The 12,337-nt window shown below is 34.9% G+C and overlaps 1 protein-coding gene across 13 annotated transcripts in view; it reads right to left on the bottom strand.

Moving 5' to 3' along the window:
* Positions 1-12,337, bottom strand: part of CTNND2 (catenin delta 2) — a 524,740-nt gene that overhangs the window by 369,544 nt on the left and 142,859 nt on the right. For all 13 annotated transcript variants that reach the window (XR_005555019.1, XM_039329341.1, XM_039329329.1 and 10 more), the window contains one exon: positions 5,252-5,364. Coding sequence is in view for 12 of the 13 variants with exons in the window: in XM_039329341.1 (XP_039185275.1) it covers positions 5,252-5,364 (113 nt within the window). In the remaining variant the exon portion in view is untranslated. The remainder of the gene's footprint in view (positions 1-5,251; positions 5,365-12,337) is intronic.

Below are 12,337 nucleotides of genomic sequence, written 5' to 3'. Positions count from 1 at the left end.
ACTTCAAATCATTCTTCACAGTTACTCCTGATCTATTTATATGAAGTATTAATGTTTTGGCAAGCTAAATGTCATCCTGCTATAAAACAAAACCAAATGTTTTGTTTTTTAATTGATCACAATTAACATGTTTTGTGCATTAATATCCAAATTCTTGCTTAGGATTTAAAATGTATTTTAGACAAGTTTCAAGCCATTTGACGTTAAAGTGAGTAAATTCTGATTTTCTGTACTTTCACTTTTGTAACAAAGTAATATACTTCATGATTTCCAAGCCTTCCTCAACTGGAAAATCACTACCAAGTCTCTCTTGAAACCATTCAGTAGAGCTCTTTGTAATTGCTTTATAGCGTCTTTGTTCTGATTCAGAGTCTCCAATACCAAATCCCATGGTAACTGATTTTCTTTATGCGTAGGGTTGTAGCAGCATACAAATGAGTAAGACATGACACTTAGTCCATCTTCTCCCAAGTGCCTGATATAGTCTCACTGTGAATTTCACATGCTACCAAATTCAAGAATGCAAGAACATTAACAGAAACTAAAAAGAAGTGATAAAGAGCTACTCAGCAGTCAAATAAGTCTAGCAGTCAAAGGAGATACTTAACCCAATACTCTTGTGATCCATTCTAAGTCTGCAATAAAACCAAAGAAGTTTGAATCTGCTTGATACTATGTAATTAATCTGAGTCCGAACAGTTAACTGCTGTGAAAGATGCTATAAAATTATTATATGTGATTAAGGATGTATTATTTTACACCAGAATAATATGTGCTGCAGTGGAATATATCAACAAAGTATCCTAAATTCTAAGGGTGGGTTCATCTTCTCTTACTGCTTTCACACTGCAGAAAACGGAAAACACTATTCTTTCTGGTGATAAACAACTTCAAATTCCATTCAATCAAATCATTAAAGGCAATTTTTAAAAATGAATAATATGAAAACTGCAAAATTTAGAGTGGATGTTTCCTGTATTAATTTTGCTTATTATTGCACATTCTTTTGTAGCATTGTACATTTGCATAGTAGCACATAAAAGAAGATAGCATGGAGCTTTTATAGAAGTTTAATGGAAATATATTTATTTTCTTAATTATTTAATATCCATTGTAAAATATAAAGTGGCAGGCATTAAAAGAAAAAAGAACTAGCTCTCTTGTAAATAATTCATTTGAAAATATCAATGAATGTTAGAAGAAATATTCTGTCCAAAGCAAATACCTATCTTGAGAACAGTAATCTTTTAAAAAGACCTATATGCTATGAAATACCTTAGTCACATTTTGCCTTATTGCATGTCTATTAAATAATCACAAATGCATAAAAAGAAATAAATAATCATATAATCAATATCTCAGTGCTATAGTAATAATAATTTTCAGTTCATATAAGACACATTTGTAAGTCTTTCAAAATTCAGATTATAACTTTAAACAATGAGAATTTTCCTCTTTCAAACATACCACATTATTGTTTAGCATGATAGCAATAGTACTTAGACTTATATACCGCTTCACAGTTTTTTACAGCCCTCTCTAAGCAGTTTACAGAGTCAGCATATTGCCCCCAGTAATCTGAGTCCTCATTTTACCGGCCTTGGAAGGATAGAAGGCTGAGTCAACCTTGAGCCAGTTAGGATCGAACTCCTGCTTCTGTGGGCAGAGTTAGCCTGCAATTCTAATCACTATGTCACCACAGCTCTTGATATCTAAAACTAGCAAATACCGAAGCTTTGATGGGGTATGTGGTTTGTAAAATGTGGTTTATTTTGTGAATTTATTCAACAGTGTTTTATTTAATAAAACAAAGATAAACAGCCTATGATTTAACAAAATGGGTGAACACAGCTATTGTCCTGTTAGTCAAAGTTTACTATTTACTAGTCTTTCTATAATCAGTTCTCCTTCCTCCTGCAGCTGTGAGACTGGAAGGTTTTATTTCCTTTCAAGTGAATGTTACATATTTCGGTAGACATGGACGGTCTGGTGGAGATGAATGGGGGGCTGATGGAGGCTTTGGTTGGTTGACACTATGGTAGAGTGCTGCAGTCAGATGTACACTATGGACTGGGGGTTGTGCTATGGAATACGTGATCCCTAGGATCTTGTATTCCATAGCAGATTCCTCAGAAGAAAAAGCAATAGGAGCAACTTACTGGGGTGACTTGCAGCTTTCCCTTCTGACATCACTGTGATGGCATAATCACAAGCCAAGTACCTGAATGCCCAAATCATGATCACAGGGATGCTGCGATGGCAGAACTCTGAGGACCAATTGAAACAGCTACAACTTTGATGACCAATTGTACGTTCATTTTTTCAGCACCACCATAACTCTGAATGAATGGATATAAGCTGGAGAATATTGTAAACTAAGTCAAAGAACCCAGTGTGTCCTATCATTCATCATAGGCTCAATGGAATAATTCAGTTTCCAAAAGTCTCCAGAAGATTAAAACTGCAAGGCTAGTTAGGCTTCTATGGGAGGGCTATACCATAACATAGGCACTGCTACTGAAAACTAGCATTTAGGAACTTTTGCATGTAAGAAAAAAAAGATAACGTTTCAAAACATGGCAAATAAAGAGCTGACAAACATGGGAAATGGTTTGAGACAATCCATTTGGATCCAAAAGTCTACTAGCACAGGCCATCCCAATGTATTCTGTATACATATCATTGAATTAAAACACGACCACACCAGAGAAGGATGGAGAGGGTGTGGGAGGAGGGGACTGAGTATATATTAAACTCAACACAGCAGTACTGTATTATGTTTGAGTCAGACCATATGCATTTTTTAAACATGATCTTTAAAAATCCCATCTTTTGTTTGTTGAACATAAATATAATAGAAAACTGTGAAACCCATGAAATATTGGATTCTGAACTTTACATATGAATTAAATTCTTTAAAATGAAATCTGTTAAGGTGATACTTTGTTCAGGCATATTTTCAAGTGAATATACATCCAGCCTCAGTTAAAATACATATACACCAAGTTACGGATTTGGGATATTGGTTATAATGAAAACTGATCCTTTTTAATTGTTTCAATGAACTCTACGACTACAAACGTCAAGGAGGAATAATCACTATTCTAATTTGGAATGTGTAGCAGGTGGGTTCTATCACAAAAAGATGATACTGGACATGTAAGTATTTTATGTTAAAACCTGCACTGTATTTGAAAGCCCACTAGTAACCCATATAGAGCAAAAATGCTGTTCTTGCAACAGAGGGGTTACTGCATTTTGTATCAACTGCATCCAGTTTTGGTCACCACGATGTAAAAAAGATGTTGAGACTCTAGAAAGAGTACAGAGAAGAGCAACAAAGATGATTAGGGGACTGGAGGCTAAAACATATAAGGAACGGTTGCGAGAATTGGGTATGTCTAGTTTAACGAAGAGAAGGACAAGGGGGGACATGATAGCAGTATTCCAATATCTCAGGGGCTGCCATAAAGAAGAGGGAATTAAGCTATTTTCCAAAGCACCTGAAGGCAGGACAAGAAGCAACGGGTGGAAACTAATCAAGGAGAGAAGCAACCTAGAACTAAGGAGAAACTTCCTGACAGTGAGAACAATTAATCAGTGGAACAGCTTGCCTCCAGAAGCAGTAAATGCTCCAACACTGGAAGTTTTTAAGAAGAGACTGGACAGCCATTTGTCCGAAATGGTGTAGGGTTTCCTGCCCGAGCAGGGGGTTGGACTAGATGACCTCCAAGGTCCCTTCCAACTTTACTATTATTATTATTATTATTATTCCAGATAGTTTTTAAAGACAACCCCAAGGAAAGTGCTTTGTCAAATCTATTTTAGAGATAATGAGGATATGGATATATCTTGAAATAAAATACGCAGATTTGGAAAAATATAAATTTCTCCGTGTATTAACTAAATCAAAAACATTTAATGAATACATGTATTTGATCACTTATTAAAAGCAATGATTTCACTTTATTTTTCAGGTCTTTCAAATTTCTATCAGCTTATTTCAGCAACTAGGAATTTAAACCCCTTTCTAAATTATTTTTACAATTTTTTTTACTAAATTACTTCATGCAATCATTCTATTTTTCTATCTTTGGCTAGAGAAGGGTAGACTCCCATTGGATACTTCTAGGCCAGTGATGGCGAATCTTTTAGACACCCTCAAAACCGGCCCTGTCCTGTCCCACCTCCCCGCTCTGCCCCTGTCCTGCCCACTTCACCCCGCCTGGCCCACCTGCAGGGCCATTCACCGCCTCCACAGCCCGCTGCATATCTCCCAGGCAGCCCAGCAAAGCCATGGTGTGCATGCCCTCTGCCCGCACCCTGCAGCATCAACTGCATGTGATGGGGTGTAAGGGCAGAATCTTTTCCCCCCTGCCCGGCTGCCATGTCCTTGGCTGTGCTGTGCTCCATGTGGGCCAGGGCTCTGAGTGCTGCCTGTGGCACACATGCCATAGATTTGCCACCACTGTTCTAGGATTTACATGCATGTAGTTTTCTTAACATCACTCCAGATGAGATTTGCCATTACCTATTTTGAGATGTATATTGAATGCCAGTGATGGGCATTCTTGATATCTCCCAGGCCCATTTCTGCTTAAATGTTATGGGGTTACCTAAGCTGAACTAAGTGCTTCTAACTATGCATACATTAAAAAAGCAGTCTAAGAAACCAACACAAATTCATTACTTTATGCATATTTCTCTAGCTAAGTTACATCTTTAAAAATCAAATCAAGTAGCAAAATTATAATCACGATGCTCATTTTAAGGTTGACAATTCTATAGCAAAAATACCAGAAAAAAAAACAGAACAATTAAAACTACAGATATTTTAAGGCAAGTATTTATTTGTTTAAAATGATCAAACTGAAAAACGATCAAAAGATTATTATGTTCGTATGGCAGCAAATGACCTGCAGCACTCTGCATTTTCAAATTCTACAGCACTGAATTTATTTCTCACATTGTTTTCTTGCCCATTCTTTTTTTTAAAGGAGCTAAATTTAGCAATTTTATATGTCATGCTATTTCATCACCTCCCCAGTTTTTACAGTGTGTGTTTTTGCTATTAGTTTTTGCTCAAATTCATTATCAGGTAACACATATAATGTAACTTTAAAATAATTTTGCTTTACTGCTTTATTAGACACCTTCTGATATGCAATGCATCACGTGAGGATGGTCAATACAATCTATTATCAATTTCAATTTATTATGCAAAAATAATAAAATCATTCTGATTAAGTACCTAATGCTGTTCATGCTTCCAGTCTCAGATCCAAGTTTACATCTCTCCAGCTGGCTGGCTACAATCTGACGTTCAGCCTCAAGTTCTCTTGTAAGTCTTTCAAACTGTAACTCCTGAAAGATAAAATACAGATGCTTACGATGTATGTTGAAATGTTAGTCAATAGGGATCAACCTTATTAAAAGGCTTTCCCAAGAAATCTATCAACCCCAATTTCTGCCCTTAGGTACATCTTTACTATTGAAATGTGATGTTATGCATACAATTTCTATTATATTCCAAATGGCTATGGTTTTTGTTCAGAAAAGAGCTGGATAAATTTTGATAAAAAAAGAATGATTTGTGTTTCATTACTACTGGAATTACAATACATTTCATTATCCTTTTTTTCATTCCAGTATTGCAAATTTATGTTTGCTGACACAGGTTGGTCAACTACATTTCAGCCTAGCGTGTTTTTACAGATACAGCAGGCCATTAGTTTCTGGTTAATACAAACCCAGAAATTAGTTCAGTATATCATATTTCTAATAAATATATTCTACCATATCACTATGTTCTATAGTTACATACTATAGTTACATACTCTCTTACACATGCATACAAATATCCATATTAACATATTTGACTAAAAAGTGATAAATAATAATACACAAACATACACATACATGCAATATAAGGATGAAAAAATACAGCATTTGTATTTTTATAGCTAGCTATCCAGAACAGTTAATAATTTGTGCTTACAAAAATTAATTCAGAAATATTTAAAATTCTGACCAGTATGTGATTAGATCTCTTAGTATATTCTACAACTGTTGCAGTTGCAGAAACTGAAAATAATATTTTGTTCTGGATGGATGAAAAAATACCCAGAAACTTCCTCTTTGTCATAATTGTTAGAAAGTTTAGCTATTCTTTTTACTTATTCTCTCTTGTTCATCATTAAGAACCTCTTGAAATTTAATTCAGTTCCAGCAAGTCATGCTACATTGACTTTATTTAGAAAATTATTTTGATAATGGAAGTTTTATGCAAATTATATCTTGCTTTTAGCATAACTGAATGTTACAGAGAATTTGTACGAACCAGACAACAGCACAATGAAGAAAATAAATATTACAATAAAGCAATATCAAAATGATGTCAAAAAATAGCCTAGGAGCGTAACTACAATGGAATTTAGTATTTATAAATGTCTTACTATATATTACATTACTTGATAGTGAGATGGGAGGCACATAAACTTAATAAATGAATAAAAAATTAAAGAAACAATATTACAACATACTAAATATTTTAGTAGTGATTACTCATTTTTCAAGTATATTTTGAAAATAAAAGTGCTCAGTTCATTGATGTATACATTGGCTTTTTATTATTTATGTACAAAATCCACACACTTGTTTAGGCAGTAGTTACTTTCATTTCCATTTATGCAATGCTTCAGATTAATTTGGCTGTCATCCAGAATGGAATAATTCCCATACCAAAATTATTGTATAAATTAAATTATCTTTACATTAGAACTATACAAATTTACAATCATTCCAGTATGGATTATAATTACAAAATAACTAAAAATTGAATTATTATCACGGAGTATAAAATACTAAACCACTAAAATCTGAGTGTTTAAATTATAATTAACTAATGTTAATACTATAGCTATGCACAATATGGTATAGCATAAAACAGTGTAGCATGACTGTTAACGTATAAAATGAAATACAATTAAAAAATAAACCAAAAGGTTTAAAACTAGACACATGCCTGAAGAAATGGCCAGGATTTCTTTGATGTCAACTTGCTACCTGTTTACTGGATCTAGACTACTCCTATTTAGTAAAAGCAGCCAGAGAGATGACCCATGGTTGGGTCCGGGCCATTGTGGCAGCCTCTCTGAAGGAGATTGTGCCTCCTGTCTTGAAAAAACAATGTCATCTGTCAGGATCCTGAAAGTGTGCCTTCTCTGTGACAGTGCTTGCCCTCTGGAAGAGATTTGGATACCCCCCTCCATTCTGCTGTTGTTTAGAACAGTGTTTCCCAACCTTTCTGGATCGGTGGACCACTGGAGGTGGTGGTAATGGCGATAGGGGGGGAGAGGGGAAGGTTTTGTGTGCTTGTGCTGCTTTCACAAATGCAGCTTTGTGTCTGTTCACCCACCACTTCCATAGCCCAGTTCTGAATGGGCAGCAGCCTGGCACTGGGCTGTGGACCAGGGGTTGGAGACCCTTGGTTTAGAAGAACCATGAAGATTTGCTCTTTACCCATGCCTTTGAATGAGACCTCTTGCTTTATTCCATCGGATTTGTGGTGCTTGCCATCTTTTAGCTTTATATTTTGTTGATTTTATTATAATTTATTTGACTGTTGTGAGCCACCCATTGTTGTTGAAAGTCTGACAGTATATTTTTTAAATAATTTATTATTATGGTTGGTTCACAAGTCAGCCAGATGTTTAGAGCTTGTGTTTTTATCCATAAGCAGATTTGTTTGATGGTGTTAAAGGTATTATTATTATTATTAATTATTAACTGGTGCTAAACACACAGTATAGTTTTCCTCTGATGTTGCAGCATTTACTATATATCAGTTCCTGGCAAATTTTATACGCTGCAGTCCAAAACATGGCTACCTTATATGTTATGGGATTACAGTTCAAAAGTAATAAGAGAACATAAGATTAAGCTGTGCAACTTGACACCACTGAAAGTAATGCGGAGATAAGAGTGTGCTTTCAAAACCCCTGTAGAATGAGCAATGAACAAGTATGCATTTAGTAGACTGAAAACATCCAGTGTCAAAGTCATAGATATTCCAGCTATGGGATCTTCTATATCAGTTGAAAGGCTCTTCTCTTGCATGTTTTAGGACTTATAGCTTCATAAAATATACTACTTCTGCTCTATGTTTTCGGAATTAAAGCTGCATAAAATATTCTACTGCAAATCTGTGATTATTAGTGAAACAGATTCGAAGTCCTACTTAAATCAATTTGGCAATTCCATATTTGCTATTCGCCTTTAAAAAATAATCTAGTTCTTTTATAGTGGTACTGAGGGTGCTAATTTCACTAACAGTGATTAATTCTCAGAAAGTAGCACAATTGCAAAAAGAAAAAAACAATGCCATAAAGAAGTTGTGCCAGCATCTTTGCCCCAAATAATAAAAAAGCAAGTGGTATATATTTGCCTGTTTTTAGAATAGAATAGAGCTGGAAAGGATCTTGGAGGTCTTCTAGTCCAGCCCCCTGCTCAAGCAGAAGGACCTATACCTATGTCCAGTCTTTTTTAAAATTTCCAGTAATGGAGCGCCGAAGATTTCTGGGGGTAAGCTGTTCCACTGGTTGATTGTCCCTGCTGTCAAGAAGTTTCTCCTTAATTCCAGGTTATCTCTTTGATCAGCTTCCAACCATTGTTTCTCGTCCTTCCCTCTGGTGCTCTGGTGAACAACCTGACCCCCTCTTCTTTGTGGCAGCCCCTCAGATACTGGAATACTGCTATCATGTCTCCCCTATTTCTTCTTTTCTTTAGACTGGCCAAACCCAAGTTCCGCAGCTGCTCTTCGTACATTTTGGTCTCCAGCCCTTTGATCATCTTAGTTGCTCTTCTCTGAATTTTTTCCAGACTCTCAACATCTTTTTTGTGATATGGTAACCAAAATTGGCTGCAGTATTCGAGGTGTAGTCTTACTAAGGCTTTATAAAGTGGTACTAGTACATCGCGTGATCTTGATTCTATGTCTCTGTTCATACAACAATCCCTAAGCCTCTCCTTTTTTAGCTGCAATGGCATTACACAACAATATCACATTTTACACATAACATGAACGTTGCAACTTTTATTCTTTCATTTTTTGAATTTTTATCTTACCTTTATTATTTTTACAAATAACTCAAGATAGTGAACATACATAATGCTCCTTCTTCCTCCTATTTTCCCCAGAAGAACAACTCTGTGAAATGAGAAGGGCTGACAGAAACTGACTGGCTCAAGGTCACCCAGTTGACTTTCATGATTAGGAGAGAACTAGAATTCACTGTCTCCTGGTTTCTAGTCCAGCAGCTTAACCACTACACCAAACTGGCTCTTTTAACTAGAATTATATCATATAACTTTTAATTTAAATTTGTCTCCAAGTAATATAATATGAACATCATTTTTTTCAAGTGAATAGAAAGTCATTTGTAATTAAAAAGCACAACAGTGCAAAACTGGAATTAGGACAATGAAGAAAAGGAAAGATCAGTCATAAAAAAGAGATTAAACACTTTTGCAGTAATTTCACAGTTGCAGAATTCATAATGCTGCTTCGGAATTCAACAAGTTCTTATTGAAAGTGTACCATATTCAGAAAACAGAGCCACAGTATCTTAGCTGCCAAAATCTGTGCAATGTTTAGATGGCAGCATTATGATACAGAAAAAAAATATTGACATCTCTTGGTCATCTGGATTTTTGCAATCAGATAAAGTACAGCTGTTCTATGTTCTAACCTAACATTTCCAAAATTGGCAAATTTAAGATGGAAATTCAATTTCCATCAGTGTTGGCTGAGGAATTCTGGAAGTTGAAGTTCAGATTTGAAAAATATTATTCTAATCTATGACATATTTTTGAACAGCTGGTTCCTTTGTCATTGATAGGTGATCCGAAAATGTAGACACCATCCACCACTTCTGTATATTCACTGTCAACTTTAAGTCTGGCTACTGTGATTATGATAGATCATCTTTATATTAATCTTAGACCCATGTTTGATTGTGCTCTGTAATTTTCATTGTTAGAACTCACCAATTTTTTTTTTCAATTTCCAGTTTTCCGAGTAGTGTCATCAGCATAGCACAGGATGTTGGTGTTCCTCCTGTTTTAAAATCACACTCACTTTCTTCTGATTCAGCTTCCTTCAATGTATATTTATGGAGATTCTCAGTCATCCAGGTAATGGTTGTCCCAAAGGTGCTTTCTTTCAAAAAGCAACTTTCTTCTTTTGGTTGAAGACATTTCGCTTCTCATCCAAGAAGCTTCAGTTCAGTTCTAACTGAATAGTGGAGAATGGAAGGATTTATATTCCTTGCAGTCTTCTAGTCATTAGCACTCTTTCTGAGAGTCGTTGAGGCCATGTGGAGATTTTTCTGTGCCCTCAGGGTCAACTGAACTAATCACCAGTGACCCTGAGGGCATAAAGAAACCTCCATGTGGCCTCAACGAATCCTTCCATTCTCCATCATTCAGTCAGAACTGAAGAAACTTCTTGGACGAGGTGAAATGTCTTCAAGCAAAACAAGAAAATCCACTTGCCTTTTGAAAGCACCTCTGGGTCCCTAAGTGTATGTTGAGGATACAGATTAAATAAATACAGGGAAAGTATACAGCCTCGTTTCACTCCTTTGTCAACTGGAGAACTGTGTTCTGCTTCAGGTCAGTTTGAATACCTGTCCCTTAGAGACCTCTGTCCTGAACACAAGGAAGCTGTACACTTCTTTTACAATATATATATATATATATATATATATATATATATATATATATATATATATATATCTATCTATCTATCTATCTATCTATCTATCTATCTATCTATCTATCTAAAATTTGGATTGCTAGCAAAGAATTAAGGGAGAACTGGAATAGCTATTTCGAACTCTTTAGCTCTTTTCAACCAGACGTACCCTTCTGAGATTCGAACCTGGGCTGTCTGCATGTTAGGCATATATATATATATATATATATATATATATATATAGATATATATATATATATATATATATATTCACTATTCATATATATATATATATATATATATATATATATATATATTCATATTATATATATATATATATATATATATATATATATATATATATATACACACACACATACATACACACAGATTTAAACAACAGCCCTTTTGCAGAAAAATATTTCTTTATTGAATGGAATATAATATGATGAAATTTGATACAAATTGGCAACAGGTTCCTTCAAAAAAGATAGAAGCCTAAGAACATTCATGGCAATTTTTGCAAACTTAAAAAAAAAAAGCTCTTTTCTAAGATTTTTTTTCTTTTGCATTTCATCTGTACAGCCATTCACAGCAGCACTTTTATTTTTTTTTCCCCTTGCTCTATTTTTATCTCTGTGCTGCAGAAAGCAAAGCTATTGGATTGGCTAGAAGGCTGGCTACTGGAGCAGAGAACAAAGCTACTGCCTTACCTCTCCCACTTCACAGTTCATTGCCACTGAAAAAGTATATGAACAATAATTTCCAAGTAGTCAGAAGAGGAGATGTCACAATCCCCCAAAATATTACTTGATTTTCTTTAATAAAATATTGAAATACACACACACCCATTCACACACACACAAAATGCTAACTAAAAAATTATTATATAATCAAAAATGGAAAGATCAGGAAAGTAATATGTAATATATTTCTTTTATATTTTTCTATTTCCTCTTTCCTTGCCTGATTCATTAATTTAACATTTAGATTTCCATATTTGTTCACCTGTATTCAGCTTACCATCTATATTTTATGATCAACTGATAGCACACATTGTACTTACCTAGAGCAGAGGAAGAGAAAGCAAATTTGCTTCGCTAGCTCTTCTGAGAAATTAGATGACCTCCTTTCCCTGAGCTGGTACTTCCATTTTATTTGATAATTATTAAAATTACCATGCCCCATTTCCCTCTTCAATTGTTTGGAGCCATGGTATTAGCTAATGGGCAGCGAAAGTTGTATCTGAGCACAGGTAAGTCAGCCTGACTCATTTTGGCTTGTGAGAAAAGCAATATGCTTTAAACTATTAGCATCTGGTTTGTTCTCATTTGGGAGGAAAATTTCCAGGCAATTTAAGGTTATAATGGCTGTGTTGAAGAGAAATCACATGTGGATAAAAACAAATACAAAATGTCAAGTTCTTTAAAACTGAATTTATTAGTTGACCAATTTGCATTAAATAAAATGAAGGCAACTGTATATAACAAAATTGGTATCAGCAAGAGCAGCTTAAGGTGTGTAGCAGTTTTTCAAAACCAGAAGAAAATTAAAATGCAAAATGAAGTGAGAAAATAATCT

Source organism: Crotalus tigris, unplaced genomic scaffold (assembly GCF_016545835.1).
Source record: "Crotalus tigris isolate CLP2741 ecotype Arizona unplaced genomic scaffold, ASM1654583v1 scf7180000024391.5723578, whole genome shotgun sequence".
NCBI lineage: Eukaryota > Metazoa > Chordata > Lepidosauria > Squamata > Viperidae > Crotalus > Crotalus tigris.
Note: the sequence above shows the minus strand (reverse complement) of the source record. Positions and strands in the feature narration are given on the sequence as shown.